Below are 27054 nucleotides of genomic sequence, written 5' to 3'. Positions count from 1 at the left end.
ATGATGAGTATACAATGATTATTCAAGCTGTTTAGCTTATCAGGGCATTAAGATTATCCCTTGTGCTCGTTTAAAAAAAAATATATATACGTTGTAAAGAAAAAACTCTTCCATTTTCTCGTTTCTTATTATTTTTCCATAGTAAAACAAGAATTTTTAAAAAATTAAAAAAAAATATTGAAACAAAATGGCTTCGCCCAGGTTCGAACTGGGGACCTTCAGTGTGTTAGACTGACGTGATAACCAACTACACCACAAAACCTCTTCTGAACAAAGTATTCAAAATATATTAATTATTAAAATCAGCAGTAACACCTAAAAAAGAAAATAAGCGGGAAATGCGAAAATAAAATAATACAAGTACTGTAATAAAACCCTCCAAAATCAGGAAAACCTTCACAAAATCCTTCTCTCTTTCTTTCTCTCTCCTGAAAGTTACAGTAAGAAAGGAGGTTGAAAGAGGTGCAACAATGGCGAATCAAGAGGAGAGAGAAGAAAACCAGCAAAATTGGAGAAAAGAAGTCGATAACAACATCAACCGTCTTCAATCTCTACTCTTCGGCGCCGATTTCGCTTTAGAGAATCGCGATTATTCTTCCGCACAACTTCTCAGCCTTCGTCTCCTCGGTTTTCTCGATTCTCGCTCTCAAAACGACGTCGATTCCTCGTTTATTCATCCTATTCGCCGCGATGCTTTGTCTAAGCTCGACGCTTCTCGCCGTCAACTCACTCCCGTTTACGACCGGTAACCCTCTCTCTCTCTCTTTCATGTTCTTCGGAGTTATTTATAATTTCTAGTTTTCCAGGTTTTTTTTTGTTGATTTTGGTGAATTTTTTGTTTGATGATGAATCTTTGATTCGAGATGATGCTGAATTGCTGAATGATTTCGTTTTTCGAAAATTTTGGTGAAAACATTGTATACATGTGCTTAATTTTGTTCGATTTTGCTGTTCATGAAATCGATTACTGTATTTTGATATTGAATGGAGCTGCAATTTGAGATAATTTGATTTTTATCCATTTTTCAAAATTATTGTTTTGTTTTTGAATAAGAGGAACTCATTTGGTGTAAGGCTTTGTTTTAGAAGTTGAATCTCTATATTTTGATGATTGCGAACATCGTTTCATTGATTATAAGAGATGAAGCTCTAGTGGATTTATATACTTAGGCTTTTGGAAGAAGGATTAGGACACATGTGAATTGCAATTTTGTTGATTGGATAAGTTAATGGTGTTTATTTGAAAAATTACTTATTTTAAATTCTGTAACTAAACCAGAAGAACTTCGCGTCATTGGTTGGAGGAACTCTTTGTTGTTCGGGTTTTGTAAGGAAAACTAAGACATACTTTGTATATTGTATTGCGATTTGTTGATTGTAGGAGTTTGTTGGCCAACACATATGATACATAGCAAAATGATTTTTCTCTTAAATTGATTGCTAAGGTCATCTTATTCTTACAACCTCAAAAGAACTTAGTTTGAAATATGTTTAGGCATTAGATGCTCCAAGAACTATAAAGGAAAATAAAGCTTATGTCTTCCTTAAATAATTCAACATAACCCTATAGAGATGGATACTTGTGACACGACATGCCTTGCGCTATTATTGTACTCTATATATAAGTGAAAAATACCTTGAAGGAAGATTGGAGAGTATAATTGTATCCATGAAAATGCTCACTGTATGTGGTCATAAAAGGGAAAGGATTGCATGTGAGGTCATAGAATGTTGTATTCTCTGTTTGCAGCTACAAGAGAGAAGCTATTAGTGTCAAAAAACGAGAAATGAGATTTATTAATGGCTTTCTGAATGACCTAGTCAGAGATCATATGTAGGAAACACTGGTTCCCTCAGAAGCCATTGTGTCCCAACCTATCAAGATGGTGGGGAACATATCAATATGCCAAATCCGGTCTAGTCACCGAGAGATAAATTAACCGCCCTACCAGTCTACGATAAGACTCAGGATTCTCAAGTAACTCACCACTAGCAAGACTTAGCTTGTGGTTCTGCTCAATTGGAAAACCAATAGGTTTCGCACCTAGTAACCCTGCTTCAGAAACAATATCCAAGGTGTATTTTCGTTGACACAAAAACAAACCTGATTTACTACGAGCAACTTCAATGCCCAAAAAATACATCAAAGGACCAAGATCCTTCATCTTGAAACAATCACCAAGATAAGCTTTGAACACATTTAATGCAGCGGAATCATTCCCAGAAATAATAAGATCATCAACATAAACTAAGACATTAATCTGAACAATGCCTTTAGTTTATGTGAAAAGAGAATAATCAGAGTAAGACTGAATGAAACCATACCCTTTTAGAGCCGTAGTGAGTTTTGCAAATCAACATCTCGGAGCTTGTTTCAACCCATACAAAGACTTTCTCAAACCACACACCAAACTCGAATCCGAGCTCTCAAAGCCTGGGGGTAATTTCATGTACACTTCCTCTTCTAGATCACCATGTAGGAAAGCATTATGAACATCCATCTGCTGAATCTCCCAATTTTTTGAAACTGCTATAGCAAGAAAAGCGCGAATAGTAGTCATTTTTGCAATCGGAGCAAAGGTCTCACCATAATCAATGCCTTCTCGTTGATGATTACCAAAGACAACCAAACGAGACTTGAGACGCTCAATATCACCATTAGACAAAAATTTCGTCTTATACACCCATTGACACCCTAGAGCTTTCTTGCCGGGAGGAAGATGCTCCAATGTCCAAGTCCCATTATCTTCCAATGCCCTTATTTCTTCTTTCATAGAATGTCGCCAACCTTCGAATTTCATCGCTTCTTTAAAGGATTTTGGATCCTTTCCTAAAACAACGGCTGCAAGGAATTTGCGATAATTCACAGAAAACGTGTCACAATTTATATAGTGTGCTAGAGGATAAGGCGTACCTGAAGGAGAGATTGGAGACAGAGTGGACGGAGACGGACTTTTAGCAAAAACTGAGTGAGTCACATAATCACGATGACGAACATTGGGAATTTTTTCCCGGAAACCACGACCCAAGGGAGCCGTGTCATGTGCTGCGGAGCTGCTGCCCTCCTCGGTAGTCCCAGCTAGCTGCTGCTGGCGATCAGAGGAGTTGCTGGCCTCCTTGGCAGTCCCAGCCAGCAAGTTATGGTGCTGCTGCGGGGCTGCTGTACTGGCAGGCAGCTTGTTTAGCTGCTGCTGCTGGACTGTTGTACTGGCAGGCAGTCCAGTGGCGTGGCTGTGTTGCTGCCCTGCTGTGCCAGCAGTCGCAGGGTCCCCGAAGATGGGCTGCTGAACCAAATCATGGTATGGGTGCTCTGCCACACTGTCATCCCCCACATTTGTGCCCAAACCATCGTCATTATCACCCCGCAAATCAAACTCCACAAAATCATCATGAATGTCATAATTCGACTCATACACTTGTGACTTAAGATTAGCATCTTCCGGAGTAGCAAATGGAAACACATCTTCCACAAACTTGACATCCCGAGACACAAAAAAAAACTTTCGACTCAAGGTCATACAATCTCCATCCTTTCTTCCCAAAGGGATATCCCACAAAAATACATTTCCTACTCCGATTTGCAAATTTGTCTCCATTTATTTTCTGATTATGAGCAAAGCACAGACATCCAAAAGTACGAAGGGCATCAAATAAGGGAGGTTTATTGAACAAAATTTCAAATGGAGTTTTATTTTGTAATAAAGGAGTGGATGTACGATTAATTAGGTGGGCAGCGGCAAGAACACATTCCCCCCAAAAATAAATAGGCAAATTAGCTTGAAACCTCAAAGCTCTCCCAACTTCAAGAATGTGTTTATGTTTTCTCTTAACCCTCCCATTTTGTTGCGGAGTCCCCACACAGGAGGTTTGAAAAATAATACCAGTAGCACTAAAATAATCATGCAAGCAATTAAATTCAGTGCCATTATCACTTTGCACCACCTTAATGGTTTGAGAAAATTGTCTATCAACCATTGCAACGAAAGCTAAGAACATTCGAAAAACCTCAGTTTTATCAACCAACAAGTAAATCCAAACAGCTCGAGAATAGTCATCAACAATAGTAAAAAAATAACGAGCACCACACGAAGAGACATGTCGATACGGACCCCACAAATCACAATGTATTTTTTCAAAAATCCTAGAAGCTATACCATCACTCAAAGAAATTTTTTCTCTATAATGTTTAGCACGCATACATACCTCACACTCGTTAGAGAGATGATGTTTATTGCCACTAACATGAGGAAGTAACTTAACCACTTTTTCGGATGGATGACCCATTCGACGGTGCCACAACTCCAAAGTCGACATTGTATTGCCTACATCCACATGATTCACCGAATCTGAATTGCTAAAATAGTATAGTCCGTCTCTCCTAGCTCCCGTTCCAATCAACTCCTTCGTTTGATCCTGTACAACACACATATAAGAATTAAACTGGACAATAAAATTAAGAGTATCAGTAATTTGTGACACAGAAAGCAAATTGCAACTCAAATTAGGAACATAAAGAACCCCGGTTAGAATGAGTTTGTCCGACAAACGGACAGAACCAATCAAAGAAGCCAATACAGTGTCACCATTGGGAAGACAAACGGGACACTCAAAACTCTGCATATCGAACAACCAAGATTTGTCTCCGGTTACATGATGGGTTGCACCTGTGTCAATAATCCAAGAAGTAACATCAAATTTTCCATTCAAACGATTATCAGGAATATTAACATTTCCAAACCATCCCGTAATTGCATTAACATGAGCACTCGAAACTACATTAGCTTGCACTGTACATTGCCCCTCCGGACTGCCGTAGCCCTCATGACCATGATCGAAACACACACAACCCTTTCTTGGGACTGTACGGACAGCAGATCCGAGAACAGCACTAACTGAATTTGGGCAATCTTGATGTTGCGTAGCTGTGTTGTTGGCATTGTGCAACGGACTAGCGTATTAAGACAGTAAGTAAGACGAAGGTTATTGTTTGATTGCTAAGCTTAAAGCTTCCGAAAGATAAATATGGCTTTAGGCCATAACTCTCCGAGTGTTGGCTTACAAATTTCTGGATGATTCTTTCATTCTAAGCTACTACTTCTTATACTACAATTACCTTACTAGAATAGGCAACATAGCCCTTAATTACTACAATTGCTACTATTGTCCTTATACTATTTTAGTGCAATACAAACAAAAAGATTAAAGCTGCCTGTCTGCCTGCTGCCCCCTTAACGGTCCTCTGTTTTCCCTCTTTGCTGTGGCTTAAGGCTTGTTGTTGTTGGTGGTAAGTGGCTGCCTCTTTTGTCTCCTGCTGTACACAAAATTCACGGGTGGAGGGTGTTGGTGTATTGCAATACCGCCCCCCAAAAGTGCCACCTTGTCCTCAAGGTGGAAGTCCGGAAATTGCTCTTTGATTGCTTCGACCTCCTCCCAAGTAGCCTCAAACTCGGGCATTCCCACCCACTTAATGAGCACTTCAATGCTGCCACTGCTCCCTCCCTGGCGTCTAACCTCCAAGACTTGCTCCGTTCAGCAACCATTTCGAGCTCCGAAGTCAATTTAAGTGGAATAGTAGGATTGCTAGGGACATCTCCTATGGCGCCTTTCAATTGAGAGATATGGAAGACCGGATGGATACGACATTGCTCGGGAAGTAGTTTATAGGCGACCTTACCCACGCGCTGCACTACCTCATAGGGTCCATAAAAACGCGCGGCCAGCTTCTCATATGGTCTCCTAGCCAATGACCTTTGACGGTACGGTTGTAGCTTGAGGTAAACAAAATCCCCCACCTGAAATTCATCCTCCCTACGCTTCCCATCCGCGTACTTCTTCATAATTTGCTGAGCACGCACTAAATTACACTTTAATTCATCCAACATCAAGTCACGCTCCTGCAGTAACTCATCAACCGTACCCACATCTGACTGTTCCCACACGAATTAACTTGGGTGGTTCCCCCCCATAAACTGCCAGGAAGGGAGTCACTTGAGTGGAAGCTTGCGGCGTAGTATTATATGAATACTCAGCCAAAGGAAGCCATTTAGCCCAATTTTTAGGCTGCCCTCCCGCAAAACATCGAAGATACGTCTCCACCCTTTTGTTCACCACCTCCGTTTGCCTGTCGGTTTGGGGGTGATAGGAAGTGCTCCGCTTCAACTCCGTCCCTTGCGTTCGAAACAATTCCCTCCAAAATATACTTAGGAACACCTTATCCCTATTCGAAACGATGCTTGTTGGAACCCCGTGTAGGCGAACGACATCCCTAACAAATACCTCAGCTACGGTGTAAGCCGTGAATGGATGTTTGAGCCCTATAAAATGTGCGTATTTCGACAATCTGTCCACCACCACGAATATTGTATCCACCCCCTTCGATCGCGGCAAGCCCTCAATAAAATCCATGCTTATATCCTCCCAAATCCTCTCCGGGATGGGTAAAGGTTGCAATAACCCCGTCGGCGATTGCTGTGAGAATTTGTTTCGCTGACACACAGAGCATCCTCGAATATAATCCGCCACATCCTTCCTCATTCCGCTCCAAAACCAATCCGCCCCCATTTTCAAGTAAGTTTTGGTTTCGCCGGTGTGACCTCCCTCCGGGGAATCATGATATTCTCGAAACAGAACTGACCTATGCACCGAATTCTTGGGCAACACAATCCGACCCTTATACAACAGCGGGTGGTTCTCCACCGTATATCCTTGAGGCCCTTGCCCTGCTCCACCTCCGTCAGCAGCTTCTGTATATCCGCATCCTTGGCGATCTCGTCTCTCAATTTTTCCCAATCCACCCTCTGCGTGGCTAATATAGCATTTAATTCCTCCCCCGACTCAATTTCATCTCCGCCCCGCCTTGAGAGGGCGTCAACCACCCTATTAGCCACCCCGGGCTTATATTGCAACTCGAATTCGAACCCAACCAATTTGCGCACCCACTTTTGGAATTCCATCCCAATCTCCCTTTGTTGAGTGATGTACTTGAGGCTTTGTTGATCACTTCGGATCACGAATTTCCGGCCTAAAAGGTAGTGTTTCCACTTCTCCACCGCTAGACACACCGCCATAAGTTCCTTCTCGTAAATCGACTTTCCTTGACCCCGTGGGCCGAGCACCTTGCTAAAGAAAGCCACCGGTTTTCCCTCTTGCATTAACACCGCGCCGAGGCCGTACCCCGAGGCATCGGACTCAACTACAAACTCTTTCGAGAAATCAGGCATCGTGAGTACCGGGGCGGAAATCATGGCTTGTTTTAATTTCTGAAAGGCTTCGTTGGCCGCCGGATTCCACCCAAAATTATCCTTTCGAAGTTGCTCTGTCAACGGCCTTGCAATATGTGCATAGTGGTGAATAACTTTTCGATAATACCTTGTTAGTCCCAAAAAACCTCTTAAATCTCTTAGAGATTTCGGTTTGGGCCAACTCACCATAGAGCCCACTTTCTCTCCATCTACAGCAACTCCTTCATTAGAAATTATGTGGCCCAAGTATGCAACCTTGGGCTTGCCGAATTCGCATTTTTTTAAGTTCGCAAACAGTGAGTGTTTCTTAAGAGTTGCTAACACCAATTTCACATGCCTAATATGATCATCCTCACTAGCACTATATATGAGTATATCATCAAAGAAAACAAGTACAAATTACGCAAATAGGGACGAAATACCTCGTTCATTAGTGATTGAAAGGTGGCCGGAGCATTGGTAAGACCAAAGGGCATCACGAGAAATTCGTAATGACCCTCGTGAGTTCGGAAGGCCGTCTTGTGGGTATCCTCGGGCCGAACTAGGATTTGATGGTAGCCGGCCTTGAGGTCCAATTTAGAGAAGAGTTGCGCCCCATGTAGCTCATCCAAAAGTTCATCAATCACGGGAATCGGATATTTATCCGGCACGGTCTCCTTGTTGAGAGCCCGGTAGTCCACACAAAATCTCCAAGACCCATCCTTCTTTTTGACGAGAAGCACCGGACTTGAGAAGGGGCATGTAGAAGGCCTTATGATGCCCGCTTGAAGCATTTCTTCGATGAGCTTTTCGATCTCGTGTTTTTGGAATTGTGGGTAACGGTAGGGCCTAACACTAATTGGGTTGCTACCTTCCTTGAGGATGATGGAATGCTCATGGCCCCTTGTGGGAGGGAGCCCATTAGGACTTTCAAAAACTTCAGCGTACTCTTCAATCACTCCCCTCAAAAAATCTGGCGGCCCATTTTCTTTCGGCCCAGATTCACTTGGTAGCCCTGTTGCTTCTCAATCCGATTCAACTCCACCAAAATACCTCCCTCCTCCTTTCTTAAGGTCTTAATCATGGCCTTAAGTGTTACCCCTACTTTTGTTAAACTTGGATCCCCCTTAATCACCACCGTACGACCATTCAAAGAAAAGCTCATCTCTTGTTCCTTCCAATTAGTGAGAATGGTTCCCAACTTTTCAAGCCATTGTATCCCCATGATCACATCCGAATTTCCCAATTTAAGGGGTAAGAAATCCTCCTCTATTTCAACACCATTGCCTAATTCCAAGTGCACCCCTTTGCATTGCTCCTTTCCCTTGATGTTTTCTCCATTTCCCAATGACACCCCGAACGTTTGAGTTCCACTAATGGGTAGGCCAAGTTTCTCAATTGTCGACGTGGAAATGAAGTTATGGGTCGCTCCCGGGTCGATCATGTCCACCACCGGTTGCTTCTTGATTAAACCGGTCAATCTCATTGTCTTGGGATTAGAAAGCCCCACAATTGAGTTCATCGAAGCGGTGGTTAGAATTTCCTCCTCTACTTGCTCCTCGGAATTTTCCAAGACTTGTAGCTCACCTTCTTCCTCGCATTCATCCTCGCCTACTAACAATACGCTCAACCCCTTTGCCGCACATACGTGGGTTGGTTCCGTCCACCTACCATCACAGCGAAAACAAAGGCCCTCGCCCTTTTATCTTGGATTTCTTTCTCGGTAAGTCGTCGGACTTCACCGTTGAAACGGGTGGTGTTGGAGCTTGATCTACCGGAGTATGATGAAGAAGGTTGATTCACAGAAGCTGACGATGGTTGTGGAGATTGGTTTGGGCTGAATGTTGGATTATGAAATGGGTTGGGTTGAGAGCTGGTTCGAATTGGGCTGTAGGGAGGTGTGTTTGTGGTTGTCTTCTGGGCCGGCCCACTACCCAAAAGAGTAGAAGCTGGCTGCGGTTAAAGTATGAATAGGGTCCGGGTTTGGAAAATGCCCTACCCGTTTTCCTCAGGCTGTTGACTCGGTTCCGTTCCTCGACCCGGGTCGCAAGATCCATGGCGTCTTCAAGGGTTAATGGATTCAACATGCGGATCTCGGCTCGGATCTCCTCTTTCAACCCGTTAATGAATTTCCCCTTCATTATGCTCTTCGGCACATCCAACAACGGGGAGGCCTTCTCTATAAATAACCTCCTGTACTCTACCACCGTCGTCACGTGCTCCACCGCCAACCATTGTTCGTGAAGAGACCCCGAGTTCACCGGCCGGAATTGATTTAAAATGCGCCCCTTCAAATCCTCCCAGCTCACCATAGGTCGTCTCCTGCTCTCCCATTGATACCACAAGAGCGCATCTCCGTCCATTGCTACCACCGAAACTTGCAATTTCTCCGTCTCCGACAGCCGATAAAATTGAAAAAACTGTTCACCCCTGAGAATCCACCCATCGTTGAAGGTCGGCATTTCTAGCTTTCTATAACGCCAATTCCCACTCCCTTCACAGTTGACGTGGTTGACATGCCTAATGCCACCGCCGTTCCCAAGCTCCCAGTTTCCAAACCTCAGGCCACCGTTGCCTAAAGGAGTTTCGTTGTAGTTTCCCTCACCAAGCGTTTGATTCTCCTCCTTATGATGCAATGTCGCCATCAGGTTCCGCATCTCCTCAAAGAATGCGTCCTGGTCCCACTTCAACGCCCTCTGTATCGAGTTCTCACCATCTCCGACCTTCTCAAGGATTTCCTCTATGCGTTCTTCCGGCGCCGCCACCCTCTCCGGCGTCACCGTCAGTGGTGTCGGAGGCATTCTTGCTCTGATACCAAGTGCAACGGACTAGCGTATTAAGACAGTAAGTAAGACGAAGGTTATTGTTTGATTGCTAAGCTTAAAGCTTCCGAAAGATAAATATGGCTTTAGGCCATAACTCTCCGAGTGTTGGCTTACAAATTTCTGGATGATTCTTTCATTCTAAGCTACCACTTCTTATACTACAATTACCTTACTAGAATAGGCAACATAGCCCTTAATTACTACAATTGCTACTATTGTCCTTATACTATTTTAGTGCAATACAAACAAAAAGATCAAAGCTGCCTGTCTGCCTGCTGCCCCCTTAACGGTCCTCTGTTTTCCCTCTTTGCTGTGGCTTAAGGCTTGTTGTTGTTGGTGGTAAGTGGCTGCCTCTTTTGTCTCCTGCTGTACACAAAATTCACGGGTGGAGGGTGTTGGTGTATTGCACATTGTTATGTGTATGTGGTGGAGGGGTTTCATCATCTCCAACCATGTTTATGAAAAAAAAAAAAAAACGATTTAACCTGCTCTTGATACCATGCTAAATTAGAGAGAATATGTTAAATTGAACAAACTCAATTAATTGATTTCCATTGATACGGCCATCCCCAATATATAATACAAGGTTTCCCTAATATGATAAAATTAGGAAATATCACAAAGATCTCAAAAGATTATATTCTAGACACAAAATATAGCAACTAAATATTATCATATAATTTCCTAAAATATAATATCCTCAATATATCTGCATTTCCTCTTTCTTACACATTTTCTGATGCTCTAACTGTTGACAACAACAACAAGCTATTTGTCAAAAAAAAAAAACAACGACAAGCTAGATGGCAATTATTTCTAATGTCCATAATGCAGACTCTACTCTTAACATATGATCCAATAAAGTGTTATGGAGATATTTCCCTTATCCTTGACAATAGTTGTGATTGATATGTAGGTTTAATGCTTTCTTTTCTTGGCAGAATCAATTTATTTGTAATTTTCTCTGTGCAGCAGTTATCTGTTATCCCGTGGAAGTTTGTGTTTCATCTCTACTGTTTCAATTTATTTTATTTTTAAGTTTTACTATGTGTCATTTGTGCAACAGCCAAGCATTTGAAGCAGCAGGCATACCTCCTGGAAAAATTTTCTCCATGAATGCAGACGTTGATGTCAAGATCAAGCAGTCAAAATATTTTCGTGCCCTTATTCAGCAGTCTTCCAAAGTAAATACGAGTGGATTGGTATGTTTGATCTACGGCCTTGAAAATTTCATCTTCTAGTGACTCACATGTTTACATTACTGGTTCATTTCAATTTGCAGATCCTCACATCTTCCAATTTTCATACGAATGTCTACGATACTAATTATACCTTACGTTTTCTTCATTTTGGTGAGGAGGGCAATTAATGTAGTATAAGCACCTTGATAGATCTTTAGAATCACAACTGATTGAATTTGACTAGTGCTGTTATGTGTCTTCTAATTGTGCAACTTTCCAAGGTTCCTAGTTAGTTATGTTCATTGTGTGGCTTCCTAGCCAGTAGGGAGCAGTACTTTTGATTTAAGTGCTCATTGCTATCTACACCTTGTGCAGGGAGGCCAAGGAGACCAATTTGAGAGACTGACTAGGAAGACCTCCAAAACTACTCTTGAGGCTGACTTGTCATCTTGGCATGGGAACAACATGATGGGTAGAAGTAATGTTGGTGTAAAAGGTCCTGTTACATCCAAAAATAATGGATCTGATGACTGCATTATTTTGGGCAAGGCATGTGCATCAAATAATCAAGTCAAAGGGAATTCTTCGTTTGCACACGCTGAAGAAGAAGAAAGAATGCTTGGAAACAATTTGGGAGTAAAGCGTCCTCACATGGAATCAAGGTATCCTAGAAATGACATCGGATCAGCTTTGAGCAACAACGAAACTAACAGAGAAGTCTCTGGAAATGCGTTTGTGACTGCTAGAACCAAATTGGTATTTTCAATTACGTCTACATCTTGAAATTAGACTACAGCCTTCTTAATACATCGGAAGCCTGGGACTTGTTCCAGTTTCCAAATTATCTTATTGATATTTATATCTTGTTTTCCTATAACAGGAAATGGAAGTAAAGCAAAAGAAAGGGTTGGGTGGTTCACCAAGCTGTTCTGTCTCTCCCATTAGTGATTACAATTCCAACAGCCGGAGTTATAGTGGAAAATCATATGGTGTATCACGTCGTGGGGTCCGTGGTAATTTTATTCCCCCAATCAGATCCAAGGGCAACAATAGCGGGAATATGACTGCACGAATTGGTGGCAAATGTGATGATGCCGTGGAGGATTCAACCAGAAAATGGTATGTCCTCGCATGTGTTTTATTAAACTTGGGTTGATAACCAGCTTTTCACAGTTTTTTGCTTTCATTTTAATTTTAATTTTAATTTTTGTTTTTGTGTTGTTTTTTTGTTGTTTGTTTGTTTGTTTTCCCTGTCATGCTTCGTTATAAGATTATACTAAAGTGGTAGCTCTTTTGACATTGGATTACACAGAAAGTTGTACTTTTGTAGTTGAAATTTGAGGATATTTTTGGCTGACAAAAAACATAGGAATTGTTCCTGGAAAGTTCTGTGCACAAAATGAAGAAAATTAAATAACTTAATTCTACCCAGTTTAGTCTATTCCTCAAGGCCCACCAAATAGTTTTTTACATGTCCTGGCATCCAGCCAATTGTCCACTAAGTAGAGCTTCCAACACTACACTTTCTGTAGTCAACTGGTGGAAGGTGATCATTGCTAACAGCTCATTTGTTTTGTGCTAGTTTGGAAATGTTATGTGGTCCTGATGGGGAGCTGCCGGAGAAGCTGAGAAATTTGGAGCCTCGTCTAATTGAACATGTTAGCAATGAGATTATGGACCGAGATCCCAATGTGCGCTGGGATGACATTGGTAATTTGCATTTGTTATATGCAATGCTCCTTTTTATGAATAAATCTAGCATTCATTGTCTTCTTGTTACAGCTGGTTTAGAGCATGCCAAGAAATGTGTGACAGAGATGGTGGTTTGGCCTCTATTGCGCCCAGACATTTTCAAAGGATGCCGTGCTCCAGGAAGAGGTCTTCTGCTCTTTGGTCCACCTGTAAGTACTGCAGCTCTTTACTTTTGAAGTGCAAGTGGCCTAAAAGGTACTGTTTCATGAATATTGTCTCATATATTTATATCAGGGAACTGGTAAAACAATGATTGGAAAGGCTATAGCTGGAGAGGCTAAAGCGACATTTTTTTACATATCTGCCAGTTCACTGACTAGTAAGTGGGTAAGTTTAAAACCTTGGGTCCAAAGATTTTTGCATTGTTCACTCTGTTTTGTGTTTTCTGCTTGCTTGTAATTCTAAGTCATGTTCTCATAAAAAATAGGGAGTTTTTCAGTTCAATTTGCTGCAGACTATACATTTCTCTTGCCACCTTAGAATTTTGTTGCCTTTTTCCTAGGTACTCCTTATCTACTCTCCTTATATATAAAACTTTATTCTCTGATGAATTTAAATTCATTTCATCTGATATGTAGAACTTAGTTTGTTCAAGGTTCAAGTGTGGCTTGTTAATCTGTGTGTGTTTTGAGATACCTGCTTGCTAATTGTGCATTCAATGACATATGAATCTCATGAAACATGGAAGGCATGTCCACTAATTTCTTGTTTTCCAGACTCCCTTCATTGGCACTTGACATAGTGAAGAAATGACCTTTGCATTAAGCTGTTAATTGACAGTATATTACTAATATGACTGGGGGGGGGGTGCTTGGATTGGGAGTGAAGAATTAACGGTGTTTAATAAGAGATAATAAAGAAAAGGAAGACAGGTGTAGTTTGCAGTTGTGGTTGTGAGGGGAGGATGGAGGTGGGCAGTGGGGGAATCATTACCTCTTATATATTACCGTCTAGTTTAAGCATCCCTTCCCCCCTCTCCCCGGGAAGGTTTAAACCCTCAAAATAAAGATTATAATCGCTTCATCCCTCCTTTAACCACCACCACCTGTCTCCCCCTACCAATCTTCCTTGGCTTGATTCTCTCTTATTACCCCCACTTTAATTCGTTAATTCCTAATTCAAGCTTGCCTTAAAGATTCAGATAGAGACAATCTGCTATTATCTTCTGAATTTTATGTTCAAGAAGTGCAAACTGGCGTGTGATTCATTTTTATGTTAGAGCTAAGATCTTGATGTGTTGATAAAATGCAGATCGGGGAGGGTGAAAAGCTAGTGAGGGCTCTTTTTGGAGTTGCCAGTTGCCGTCAACCAGCAGTTATATTTGTTGATGAAATTGATTCCCTTCTGTCGCAGGTAATCTCTGAGCTTTAGCTTTGGAGGAAGAGGGATTTTATTGTTTTTATTGCTTCTATATGGACTTGACTGCAGAAGCAAATATTTGGGGTTTCAAATTAATAAAAAGGAGGCTTGAACAGAAAAATGTGACCACATATTTTATTATATTTTTGAAGATAAATTAATTCAGTTCCTGCATGAATCATAACTTTCTCTATTGCTGAGAAGTTTTATAAAAGTTTTTTTTTTATGATAGCGCAAATCAGAAGGTGAGCATGAAGCAAGTAGGAGACTCAAGACTCAGTTTCTTATCGAGATGGAAGGCTTTGACAGCATAAGTGAACAGATTCTGCTTATAGGTGATTGTTCATATTTTTATGGCATATTATCAAAGTTGACTAGAAATGCTCTTTTATCGTACAACCTGCCACATTAGGTGGAGTAATCATTAGATAAACTGCTAAAGATTGCTATTATTTTAAAATTTACAGTAAATATATAGAGAGCTTTGACTTCAAGCAAAGATGTTTAACTTTATGACTATCATGTAAAAGTTGGGCTTCCCTAACCTCTTATTTTATTCTTGTGAAGTCTTTGCTGATGCCAATTTGTTTTCACTTGGATGCCAAGGTCTAGGCTGTTGCATCAGTATTTTCATGGGCATGGCATAGTGGACTCTTTATGCTTAGGCATTGCACCCAATGGTCTTGTTCATGTTTTTGTTTGGGTATCAATTAACATGTAAATTATGTGTACTATGCAGGAGCTACAAATAGGCCCCAAGAGCTTGATGAAGCAGCAAGGAGGCGGCTTACAAAACGACTGTACATACCACTCCCTTCTGCAGGTCTGTGTCTCTGCCCTTTGCTTGTTTTTCCAGCAGATATCACTGATAGGTTAATAAAAATATTTTGAATGCACAGAAGCAAGAGCCTGGATAGTACGCAATCTCCTGGAAAAAGATGGGCTGTTTAGACTCTCAAAAGAGGATATGGACATGATCTGCAAATTGACTGAAGGTTTTTAGCTTACTTACTATTTACCAACTTTGCGATCACACATCATCTGTTTTGTTTTTACCATTTTTATCTCACCCCATCCCAGGTTACTCTGGATCGGATATGAAAAATCTTGTGAAGGATGCTTCCATGGGTCCACTTAGAGATGCTTTGAGGCAGGGCATAGAAATTACAAAGCTGGACAAAGAGGACATGAGGCCAGTAACTCTGCAGGTAAGCACGTCTTGCTTGAAATAGCTTATTCAATACTCATGTTACAGTTGGTAAGTTTTCTTTAGCTATCTAAGCGATGACTCTGCTTTTATTTTGTAGGATTTTAAAGATGCTTTGCAGGAGGTGAGGCCGTCAGTTTCACCTAATGAACTTGGTATATATGAAAACTGGAACAAACAGTTCGGAAGCTTGGCAGTCTAGTAGTAATCAAGATTCAAGGTTAAATTCCGATATTTGGTGAATTTGGAGCTTCAGATTTTCAGTTTGATTATGAGCATTTTCCCAATTTCCTTCAAAAATTATATGAAGAGAAGAGTATAGATTTAAAAGACAGTGAGTTGGCAAATTAGTACACATAGTTGTCTTGCATATTTCATAAGAGCGAGCTCGGAGTTTAGCTAAGTGATTAGATTTGCAGATATAAATTATGACGGTAATTAGCTTAATTTTATTAGCTCTTGAAAACCTTGGCGGGAAATAAGCTTTTACTTTATTGGACACGTGTCACACATCCAATAGTTCTGATCTGAAACATCGTGTATTCTTGGCCGCTTATTCTCCGTCATAAATGTCATGTCAACCGTGTACTTTATTTGCTTGTTTTGGCTCCAAAGTTTCCTACAAAATTTAAGACATGTATATAAATTATACTCGTATCAGTCAATGAGTTTATATTATTTGTTTCTTTTCTACAAATGTACTTAATAACCTGAGCTTCCAACATTGATTTTGAATTACAGGCCAAAAGATTGTGAGCCTGCAGTAACTGTTCCTGTTGCTCCTTTAGTTCTCGGTGTTGCCCCTGTGCAAATCCAACCATCTGCAGTAAAGTAGCCCTGTAAGAAGATCACACGTCTTAAGTTTCAGCAAAGAAAAAAAAAATCAGTATTCATTTTTGAAAGAGCATATTATCAGAAAAGTATAAACCCTACAAGATGTATGTATTGGTAAATCTATGCTTATACACAATGAAATAGTACATGCTTCGCATATGTTAGGCCACATACTTGAGACAAGGCATTACACGTAGGAAAAGGATCCCTCCCGGAATCTCTTCGGAAACAATCGCTAAGAAGCCAGGAAAGCCTACTTCTTTTTTCCTCTGCAGCAAAAATCTCTGAGCACGAAAACAAACAAGGATCATCCAAGGCTTCCAAAGAAAACTCAGCAACCATAAGGTACGTACCATTTAAATTTGTGTTCTTTAAATCCTGCACAAGTACAACAACGATTCCCCATCTCCGACTTGATGGATCAAGGTCACTAACGGCAATCCTTATGAAGAAAACAAATAATCCTGCATTTATGTTTTATAAGAAGGTAAATAATGCTATATAAGATATACATATCATTTTGCTTCATATGAGAAAATTTTATTCTTATAATAAACCAAACATGGGATGTATATTGTATATATGAAAAAAGAGCTACTTATTACTAATAGCGTGAAATTAAAAAAAAAAAAAAAAAAAAAAAAACGTTCCTTTGTATCTGATCAAATGAAATGTGGTCGAGTAATATCAGCATCTTTGATTCCTTGACTGAGTAAATTTTGGTAGTTTATTTTATATAATTGTAGTCTTGTAGAATTAATTAACTACATAATATAGAAGGTATAAAGAATAATGTACCATATGTGGATATGCAACAACAATAAAATTATGTTTGTTTGAAATAAACATGGCCTTCGTGGGTCTGCCACTGCATGTGAATTGCAATTTTGTTGATTGGATAAAATTAATTGTGTTTATTTGAAAATTGCTTTTTAATTTCAGTAACTAAACCATAAGAACTTCACGTCATTCATTGGAGGAACACTTGCTGTTTGGGTTTTTGTAAGGAAAACTAAGACGTACTTTGTATGTTGTAATGCAAATTATTGATTGTAGGAGTTTGTTGGCCAGCACATTTGATGCATAGCAAAATGATTTTGCTCTTAAATTGATTGCTAAGGTTATCTTACTCTTACAACCTCAAAATAACTAAGACTGAAATATGTCTAGGCATTAGATGCTCTAACAACTAGCTATAAAGGAAAATAAAGCTTACGTCTGCCTTAAATAATTCAACATAACCCTATAGAGATGGATAATTGTGACACGTCATGCCTTGTGCTATTATTGTACTCTATATATAAGTGAAAGTACCTTTAACATATGATCCAATAAAGTGTTAGGGAGATATTCCCATCCTTGACGATAGTTGTGATTGATATGTAGGTGTAATGTGTAATGCTTCCTTTGTTTTGGAAGAATTCATTTGTTTGTAATTCGCCCTTCTCAATGCAGCAGTTATCTTTTATCCTATGGAAGTTTGTGTTTCATTTCTACTGTTTCAAAATTTTTGGAAAGTTTTATTGTGTGCCATTTTTGTAACAGCCAAGCATTTAAAGCAGCAGGAATGCCTCCTGGAAAAAAAAATTCTCCATGGATGCAGACGTTGATGTCAAGATCAAGTAGTCAAAATATTTTTGTGCCCTTATTAGTAAATACGAGTGGATTGGTATGTGTGATCTAAGGCCTTGAAAATTTCAGCTTCTATTGACTCACATGTTTACGTTACACTGGTGCATTTCAATTTTCATATCCGTCCCATCTCCTGATTATTAATTTGAATGTCTGTGTCCCAATTATTAATGCTAATTATACCTAACTGTCACAACTCAAGCACCACACCCATAAAGACATCAGCAACGTTACTTGGGAGTTGCCCATAGGTGCTTGGAAGCACCTCTCCCCTATAGAGCTTTATTTAGCTATGGGGTTGTTTTCCTAGTGAACACCCAAATGATAGTAACGCAATAATGGGCCATTTGGGGGCCCAAATGAAGGCCAAACTGGCTGAAACTTGGGGGGGCCCACCGTTTGTGGGTCAATGAAGATGATGGTCGAGATGGATTTTGGAGATGGGACCCATAACGTTCCAAATTGCACTACAAGGTTTGTGAGTCTTTTGGATGCTTCTAGAATCTTATAGGGCAATCTTGTATATTCTTTGTAAACTAGAGTAGCCTAGATCATTCCGAAATATTGCACATAGAGAGGAGTAGAGTAGAATGGTGTAGAACTCTCTAAAGTAACCTTGTTCTAGGACCCTCCATTTGAGGAGGTTAGAACTTTCTAGGCTAGAAGTCTCTAGGCCTTGGGAAGCACTATAAATAGGAGCTTCCCCCTCATTTGTACACCCATCCACAAATTTGCAAAGTTCTCTCAAGCAATACAAAAGCATTCTTAAAGCAATCTTCCTTGTTCACTCTTGCTTGCTTACTTAGCCATTTTCTAACTTTACTCACTTAACTTTGAGCGTCGTACTTAGCCTAGCTAAAATACAGACCAATTTGAGAGAATGATTAGGAAGACCTCCGAAACCACTCTTGAGCACGCATATGATAATAAAGAAAAAGAAGATGTACCATATATTTTATTTTATTTTTGGAACTTGTAGACATACCATATATTATTATCTATTAACCAAAATACTCGTTTCATACAACGTAGTAATGTACGGTGCTAATAAACTACACAATAGCACGTAGTAGTGCAATATCATTATTGTACCACTATATCCCTTATTTTGTTGTAGCATGCTAAAACATATAAAAAAAAATAGCTAAACTAAAAAGAATAAATAAGACTTAATTATCCGACTTTAAAAGCCTTAGCATAGAAGCAATTTTCTTGTCAAAAAAAAAAAAAGCATAGAAGCAATTTTCAAATATTTCAATCCAATTTTTTTAATCGTTGCATTATCATTGAATTTTTTCTTCACTTAGTTTGTTTTTGTTTTCTTTAAGTACGATGTTAAAGCATGATGTTCTATTGTGATTGGCCTCGAAAAATCGGGTTGAATAGTATAAAAGTCACGTCATTTATCACCAAAAACCAATTCGGAAATGACATATGCAATTTCTTTCCTAAACTTATGATACATTTTAATCTCATTTTTTAGCTTATGATCTGATGTTTCAAGTGATGCGTAACCGATCTTACCCTCATTTTGTGTTGTCAACAAAGGAATCTCATTGATTTTTTCTTGACCTTGGAATACTCGTCTCAAATCTTGAATATACAACCTATATCGTGCTTCTCGATTATCCAACGCAGAGCTTAAGTTAAATTTGAGAGACGTAGAAAGGTTAGGGGTGGTATGGGAGGACAAACATTTGTAACTTGAAGTCTTTGCCGTACCATTAATAGGGTTTATTTCGAAAAGATTCTTGAAGACTTGTCTAATCATATTGAAATTTTGGGAAGAAGTTGTGTTATGAGTTTTAAGCAATTAGTGTTCTTGAATTAACAATCAATTCAAAAGGAAATGAATGTAAAATGTGAATTTTAAAAAGGTATATTTATAAAAGAAAATAATTGGCTAATTTTGGAGGTAAAAAACATAAAATTGTGGCAAGTAAGTCGGTTAACAAGAAATTGGAATAAAATTTTCTTGGTTTTCTTGATTATCTTGTTAGTTCACTCACGTGAACTAAGGAATTAATTACTAATTTGCGCGTGCATGTGCATGCGAGCATGTGCTTTTATTTGCCCTATGTTTTTTTTGCTAATTATTTGTCATTGAACCCTTTTCTGAAAATCAAAACCAAAACCTTTTTTTTTTCCCAGAAAATCAATTTTTGAAGATCATAATCAATTTGTTAATCAGATTTCATTATCAATCGATTTTTGTAAATCAAAACTAAATATGGCGGTGAATGTTGCGGTGGAAATGGCGGCGGAAGATGATGACAAGTGGTGGAGACGACAAACAGTAGCAAGGTGGAGAAAATAAAAACCAGTTTCCTTCCAAATCTTCTCTAATTTGGAAATATTTGTTTTTTAATTGTGGAAAGAAATAATTTCCTTCCATTTCTGTTCCTCCCAATTCTCTCACCTCCCATTTATGCTATCCAAATGGAGGAAAACTCATCCTTTCCTTTCCCTACCTTTTGGGCCCGTTTCACTAAGCAACTCAATAAACCTAGGGCACAGCCAAACAACCCAAGAACATATCAAGAGACAAGCGGCGGCTTGATTGATACAAGAATGGCAAAGGAAATCAGAGGATCAATTAGGAAGATACTTGCCAAGAATACACCTGCTGATAGGGATGTCAATATCATCCAAACCCGCTGGATAACCATCCACCCGATCTAAATATATGGATGAAAACCCAAACTTAATTGGGTGACGGATGGATGATGGATGGGTGGGGTGACGAATCGGGTCGGATTCGGATGATGATACTTCCAACCCAGCACCCGACCCATCCATCCACCCGTTAAATTTATATATAAAAGAATAAAAATAAACATCTTTTTAAATAATTTAATGTCTATTTGTAATGTTAGGAATTGACTTGTGTTTTTAATTTAGTAAAAAAGGAACAAGTATTAGAAGGATGTACCAGTTTTAATAAACTAATCACTTTTTTTTTTTCCAAATCTTGTTTTTAATTATGAAAGTGAAAAGTTGTATTTATATATTTACTTCACCCGAATTATCACCCGATCCACCCGATTCATCCATGGATGATGGATGGATCGGATGTGGATGAAGGAAAATTAGGTGATGGATGGATCGGATGACGGATGGATTGTTGGTGGATGGAGGCGGATGAAGCATCACCCGACCCACCACCGATCCATTGCCATCCCTACCTGCTGAACAAGAAAAATAGAATAAAATCAAGAGGATCTCCCACGTTTGAATATATTTGATATCTTTGTAACCCTAATTGTTCCTAGGTATAAATAGCATAGCTAGACATTGTAATACTCATGCACGTTCACTCAAACATTAATACAAACTAAATACTCTACGTACTTATTCTCTCGGAACTGTGTCTTTGCTGAACAAGGAAGCCTATCCTTTCTCAGTATTGTGTCTAAAGATGGGCAACGGGCCGTGCCGCGGTGGTGGGCATGCCGTGCCTAAATTTGGCACACCACCCCAGCCCACGGCACGACCCACCTGCCTGGAGGGCCGTGCCGGGCCGGGCCGCGGGCCAAACCGTGCCAATTTTTTTTTAATTAATAATAGTTGTAAATAAAAAATTATATATATATATATATATATATTTACATTTATTTTCAATTTTAGTACCACTTAATTTATGTTTATGTTAATGTTAATATAGTTTTGAACAACTTTATTTTAATTAAGGTTATATAAATTATTTATCTAATTATGTTTAAGTTTATATAAATAATTTTATTAATTTAGCAAAAAAAAACAACAATGCATATAATAAAAAACAAAAATTTACGAGTGTGATAAGCTGAAAACACAAAAAATTGAAGAATAACTTATTTTATTATATGCCGGTAGCCGGTACGATAAATCGATAATACAAACAATTAATGATAATTAAAAATCGTACAATAATTGGTGAATAACTTCATTTACTATAAGGAATACGAGGTTTGATAATACAAAAATTGTACAATAGTGTATAATTATGGCGAGCCTCATGCCGGACAGTGCCCGATGATGGGCATTAGAACGGTCGTACATTCCACACTCAATCAAACACATTTATTAACAAACACCTTACAAACCAAGCATAATGACAAGTAAGAGTTCGGTCCACAAGGAACAGGATATGATTGCCAAAGATCTTTACACTTAAGCTAACTCGAAGTCAATTGGTGAATTGGGGTTCGTCAAGAAGACAAACAAACTATGGTTCTAAATCAATGAATTAAAGATACTAGGGAATGAGATCCACTCAACCAAGGCAAATAGGCAAACGGGGAGTAAAATAGACAAGATATAGCAAGGACTATATGTAAAATCAACCTCATGCAATTAGAAAACAACTCACACTACTAAACTTAGATTCCTCATTAGTTTAGCAATAGATGATACATAATCAAATTACAATAAGTAATGACGTACTCAATTTACACTTCCATGTCAAATTAGGCATATCATACTATCAAGCTCCTTAGTCAAGGGTAGCTAAACCTATCATGAGGAACTAACAAGCAATCTCATATAATCAATTTAATTGCAATACAAACATCAATGTTTCTCCCACATTTGCATAGTTAACCCAAAAGGTCGAGCTTCACCCAACCCCTAGCAAGAAGACTACTCACAACTCATGTTTATCAACATGCAATCAAGAATTAGGGTTCTAAATACTTCAATAATTGGGGAAAAGTGGTTAACAATTGAAATAACTATCATCCAATAACAAATTACCAAGAACTAAGAAGATTTAAATAACATGCAAATACCAAATAAAATCTGAAATTAAAAGGAAGAAGGTTGGAGAAATTACTAATTGAAGCTTCAAATGTTGAATACAAATTGCCAAACTTTGAGAATAATTCTTGAATTTCACTAATACAATGATTTGATTTGATGAAAACTAAGCTAAATTAATCCTAAGGAATGTTTCAAACTAAGAGAGGTTTCTGAAAACTAGGCTACTGTCCTTCTTCTCCTCTCCCTTTTTTAAACGATCTCAAAAGGACCTTAAATAGTCCGTACAAAATTGGCTGAGATCGGGAAAAGGTCCGACCGAACTCTGGGTAGGTTCGGTCGGACTCAGGGTAGGTTCGGTCGAACCCTGTGTAGGTTCGGTCGAACCTCCCTGATCCTTGTTTGGTCGAACTTTTGAGGTTCGACCTCTCCTGCAAAATTGCTGAAAACTGGTTTGACACTGCCTTCACTGCACCCTGGAGGTTCGGTCAAACTTTTCAAAAGTTTGACCACACCAAGGTTCGACCGGACCTTTCAGAGGTTCGGCCACACCTCCTCTTGCACTTCCTTTTCTTGCTTCCTCTCCTTCCCTTTTGCTCCTCTTGCCTTTGTCCATGGCTTCCATACTTGGCCAAGGGGCCTCCCACCGTGCATAGGACCGTCACGGAACCTGCAGAAGATACCAAAGTTCACGAGAGCATGGGGATGATAAAATAATGCATAAAGATTATCAAAATAAGCATTACTTTTCATCAACACAAAAAGAAGCCATAAGAGGATAATGAGGTGGAAAAACCTAAGAAAAATAAGAGGAAAAAGACCTAAATACTACCCCTAAGAGTGACATAAATGTCACTCATCACCCGACTGTGCCACGGGCCGGCCACCGTGCCTCGTGCCGATTCCCAGATTTGTGTGCAGGGCACGGCCCATGGCCCACAGGTGGACCGCCATGCCGTGTCGGCGACCGTGTCGTGTCAGGCCGTGCCGGAATCGTGTCGGGCCTGTGCCCATCTTTAATTGTGTCTCTAAACTCTATCTCTTTTAATATAATTATTTACTTATTGCTTTATTATTGTTCTTGGTTATCGCATTTGATATTTGTGGTTTGATTGTTATTACCCCTAAATCCCTAAGCGAATTCCTAGATGAGCCTACTAAGATTTGCGTAAACACTTCCCTCCATTTCTCTCCATCCTAACAAGCTATAGATGTTCGGAGTTGGAAGGTGCTTGGTTAGGTAACATGTATAATTGTCATGATTAATTAATTAACTAGTTACTGGCCCGGGCGATGCCCCACATCATTATAAATTTATGTATTTTAATTGAACTGTATATATTTTGGCGTGTTTGTCATTGAGAGCTTTTTTTTTTTATTATTATTATGATGAATTAAGTAGTTAGTTGTTTGTATGAGCTGGTTTGACCCTCCATATATATAAGGTAAATGATAAATCAATCCAATGTGAAAAAAATATAATTGATAAATCAAATATGTATAAATGTCAATATATATATATATATATATATATATATATATATATATATATATATATATATATATATTACGGAGTACTTCATAATGCACCCTAAAAAATTACTCTATAATTACAATTGTAATATATATAAATCAAAACTTTTACTCTATAATTACAATCTTATGAATTAATGCATAAAAATATGGAGTAATGTTTAGTTTCTTACAAATTTTATTATTATGCAGTAATTAAGGAGTTACATTCCAAGCTACGGAAATTAAAATAGAGTGTTATGTATATAAAGAGTTTTACAATTAAACAAAACATTAATATATAGAGGTTATGCATATATTGAGTTTTCAATCATTAATGAATTTGTATGATGTGGCGTCACAATATATGTCAAATGGCAAAATTGGTGACACGCAAAATAGCATGTCTTGCCATGGGTTTTAATAATATATATTGAATTGATTGTTTTATAATTGTTGTAAGTTTTGTTGTAATTTTTTGTTTGAATTTAATTAATTCATGGCTCAAAATTCATGCGCTTTTGTAGTGTAGTATAATACTAAATTACTCATATTTATTTCATAGTTCATCCTACAAATTATGAAGACACTTAATTGATGAAATAAATAATAATACTCTTTATTCTACTGAAAAGTTGGTGTGCTTAGATGTGAAAATTTAGGTTCTCTCATTTAATCAAGAAGGTTCTTAAACTCTCCTTGTATAGCTGGGTTCGCTCAGCTAGCCAAGTGAACTAGTGAAGCCCATGTATAAGCCTTTTGTGGGCGTTTGATAAGTACGGGTTCAAAAAGGACTAAAAGGTAAAACTTCTACTTAATGTTTTTTGTGTACCGAGTAATACTTAAACATACTGATAGATAAACATATAGTCTAGTACTCTAATCCAATTAGTATTATGTGCACCATGGTGCACCTAGAAATAGGTGCACCACGACTATACTTTTGAACATTTAGTAAAAAGAATATGAACACGTCACAAAAATTGAACATAAACATATAATTTTTATGTTCATACTTTATCAAGAAATGTTCATTTGTATACATTAAATGTTCAGTTTATATTACAAAATTATTGAATTATTACGAGTCAGTTCAAAATTTGTCTGACTCGTAATAATTCAAAATTTGCGATTATTCATATTTTTTTACTAAAAGTTCAAAAAAATTTATTGTTCATATTTTTTTTACTAAAAGTTCAAAATTATAGACGTGGTGCATTGTTATTGTTCAAATTTTTTTACTAAATATTCAAAATTGTGATGTTCAGATTTTTTAACTAAATGTTCAAAATTCTTGATTGTTCAGATTTCTTTTACTAAATGTTCAAAAGTATAAGCATGATGCATTGCAATTGTTCAGATTTTTTTAACTAAATGTTCAAAATTTGCGATGTTCATATGTTTTTACTACATGTTCAAAATTTGCAATTGTTCAGATTTTTTTACTGATTGTTCAAAAGTATAGGCGTGGTGCACCTAAAATAGGTGCACCATGGTGCATCTTAAAATTCATTTTTGTTTTTTTTTTTTGAGGTATGTGTACCTTAGTGGGCCTACTAATAGAATTTGTTATATACACCCGGAGTTATTTGCTCATTTAATCAACAAAGAACAATTAATATTTAAACTCATATGTTGATTGAATTAGTAAATGACCCCGGGTGTACATAATAGGCTCTCTAACTAACAGTTCAGTTAAATGGTGATGAAATTCATTTTTGTTTTTTATTTTATTTATTTATTTATTTTTGTATGTGTGTTATAATAAAAATTTTAATTTATGTGGTGTTATAATCCATTTTTGTTTTTTGAGGTGTTATAAATAAAAAAAAAATCATTATATTTCTTTTTTGAAGTTTTTTTTTTTATTAAATTGAAATTATTTTTATTCAAATAAACCTATTTTTATAGAATCAAAATTATATTTAATGAACAGAATTTTGTTATTGATTATCATTTTTTAAGATGAAATAGCCTAATACTCTAATCTAATCAAATGAATGGCTATACAGTATTTTATATAAATGCGTGCTACTGGTAGTAATTGGCGTCTAGCTAGATCCTTCGACGTGCTGGAATAATGAACCGCTACTATGTCATACGTCAACGACAAACGTGAATAATGAATGGGGGAAAATATTGATTCAACGTGAATCCATATAATGCTATGAAATCTTGATACCCCCTTCGCACAATTATCTGCAATATTTACCATAAATGGGTGCTTTTTTATATGCAACAATTTTTATCTTTCCTATTTTAGTAAATTTTTAAGTGTAAAAAGACGAGTTAAGTATGCCATTAGTCCTTTATGTTTAGGGTTTGTTTGATTTTAGTCCCTAAAGTTACAAATGACTGAATTTAGTCCCTCAACAATCAATAAGGGTGGTCTGATTTTTAACTAGGACGAACTTGAGGGAAACGTTTGGTGATTAGGATGTAAAAAATCAAACATGAGGGACCTGCAGAAGACCTAAGCAAAACATAAAGGACCTTAACTCATTTGGATGATTTAATTGCTTACTTAACTCATTTGGTTGATATCATCGGCAAATCTAACAAAATAGCATTTTAAATTGTTGATACACCTCCCCAATCATACTAGCATTGGTGGGAGAGGTTTATCAATACTCTTTTTACTCCGATGTACCAAGGATATTTTTTTTTTTATGTTGATTTATATACCGATCATAAATTTACAAGATGATCTAATTTATGGTAGCATTTGCGTGGTTGGAGTGTAAAACGAGTGAAGATGTTGAACAACTTACGAGGAAAATGAAGATCCAAGCAAG

The 27054-nt window shown here is 38.1% G+C and overlaps 1 protein-coding gene and 1 non-coding gene across 3 annotated transcripts; one reads left to right on the top strand and one right to left on the bottom strand.

Moving 5' to 3' along the window:
- Window positions 1–14: 14 nt before the first annotated feature.
- Window positions 15–19005, top strand: LOC110681918 (ATPase family AAA domain-containing protein FIGL1-like). 2 transcript variants are annotated; one of them, XR_002503360.1, is made up of 15 exons: window positions 15–745; window positions 11112–11247; window positions 11602–11982; window positions 12107–12345; window positions 12809–12936; window positions 13009–13127; window positions 13213–13305; window positions 14230–14331; window positions 14570–14672; window positions 15077–15160; window positions 15237–15332; window positions 15418–15545; window positions 15645–15764; window positions 16286–16723; window positions 17924–19005. XR_002503360.1 is itself a non-coding variant. In XM_021858089.1 (14 exons), the coding sequence occupies exons 1-13, from the start codon at window positions 471–473 to the stop codon at window positions 15744–15746; spliced, it is 1986 nt and encodes a 661-aa protein (XP_021713781.1). In that variant the 5' UTR covers window positions 15–470; the 3' UTR covers window positions 15747–15764; window positions 16286–17014. The 2 variants fall into 2 exon arrangements, 1 of the variants encoding a protein (XP_021713781.1); XM_021858089.1 differs by lacking the exon at window positions 17924–19005 and having other exon boundaries at window positions 16286–17014.
- Window positions 189–262, bottom strand: TRNAV-AAC. Its single transcript has one exon. It is a non-coding gene; the product is annotated as a tRNA-Val (tRNA).
- Window positions 19006–27054: the final 8049 nt, after the last annotated feature.

This window comes from Chenopodium quinoa, unplaced genomic scaffold (assembly GCF_001683475.1).
Source record: "Chenopodium quinoa cultivar QQ74 unplaced genomic scaffold, ASM168347v1, whole genome shotgun sequence".
In the NCBI taxonomy this organism is placed as follows: domain Eukaryota; kingdom Viridiplantae; phylum Streptophyta; class Magnoliopsida; order Caryophyllales; family Amaranthaceae; genus Chenopodium; species Chenopodium quinoa.
Note: the sequence above shows the minus strand (reverse complement) of the source record. Positions and strands in the feature narration are given on the sequence as shown.

Coding starts and splice junctions, on each gene's coding strand:
- LOC110681918 (XM_021858089.1), top strand. CDS start 471: ATGGCGAATCAAGAGGAGAGAGAAGAAAACCAGCAAAATTGGAGAAAA. Junction 14,332..14,569: donor TTGATTCCCTTCTGTCGCAG/GTAATCTCTGAG, acceptor TTTTTATGATAG/CGCAAATCAGAAGGTGAGCA. Junction 14,673..15,076: donor TGAACAGATTCTGCTTATAG/GTGATTGTTCAT, acceptor TGTACTATGCAG/GAGCTACAAATAGGCCCCAA.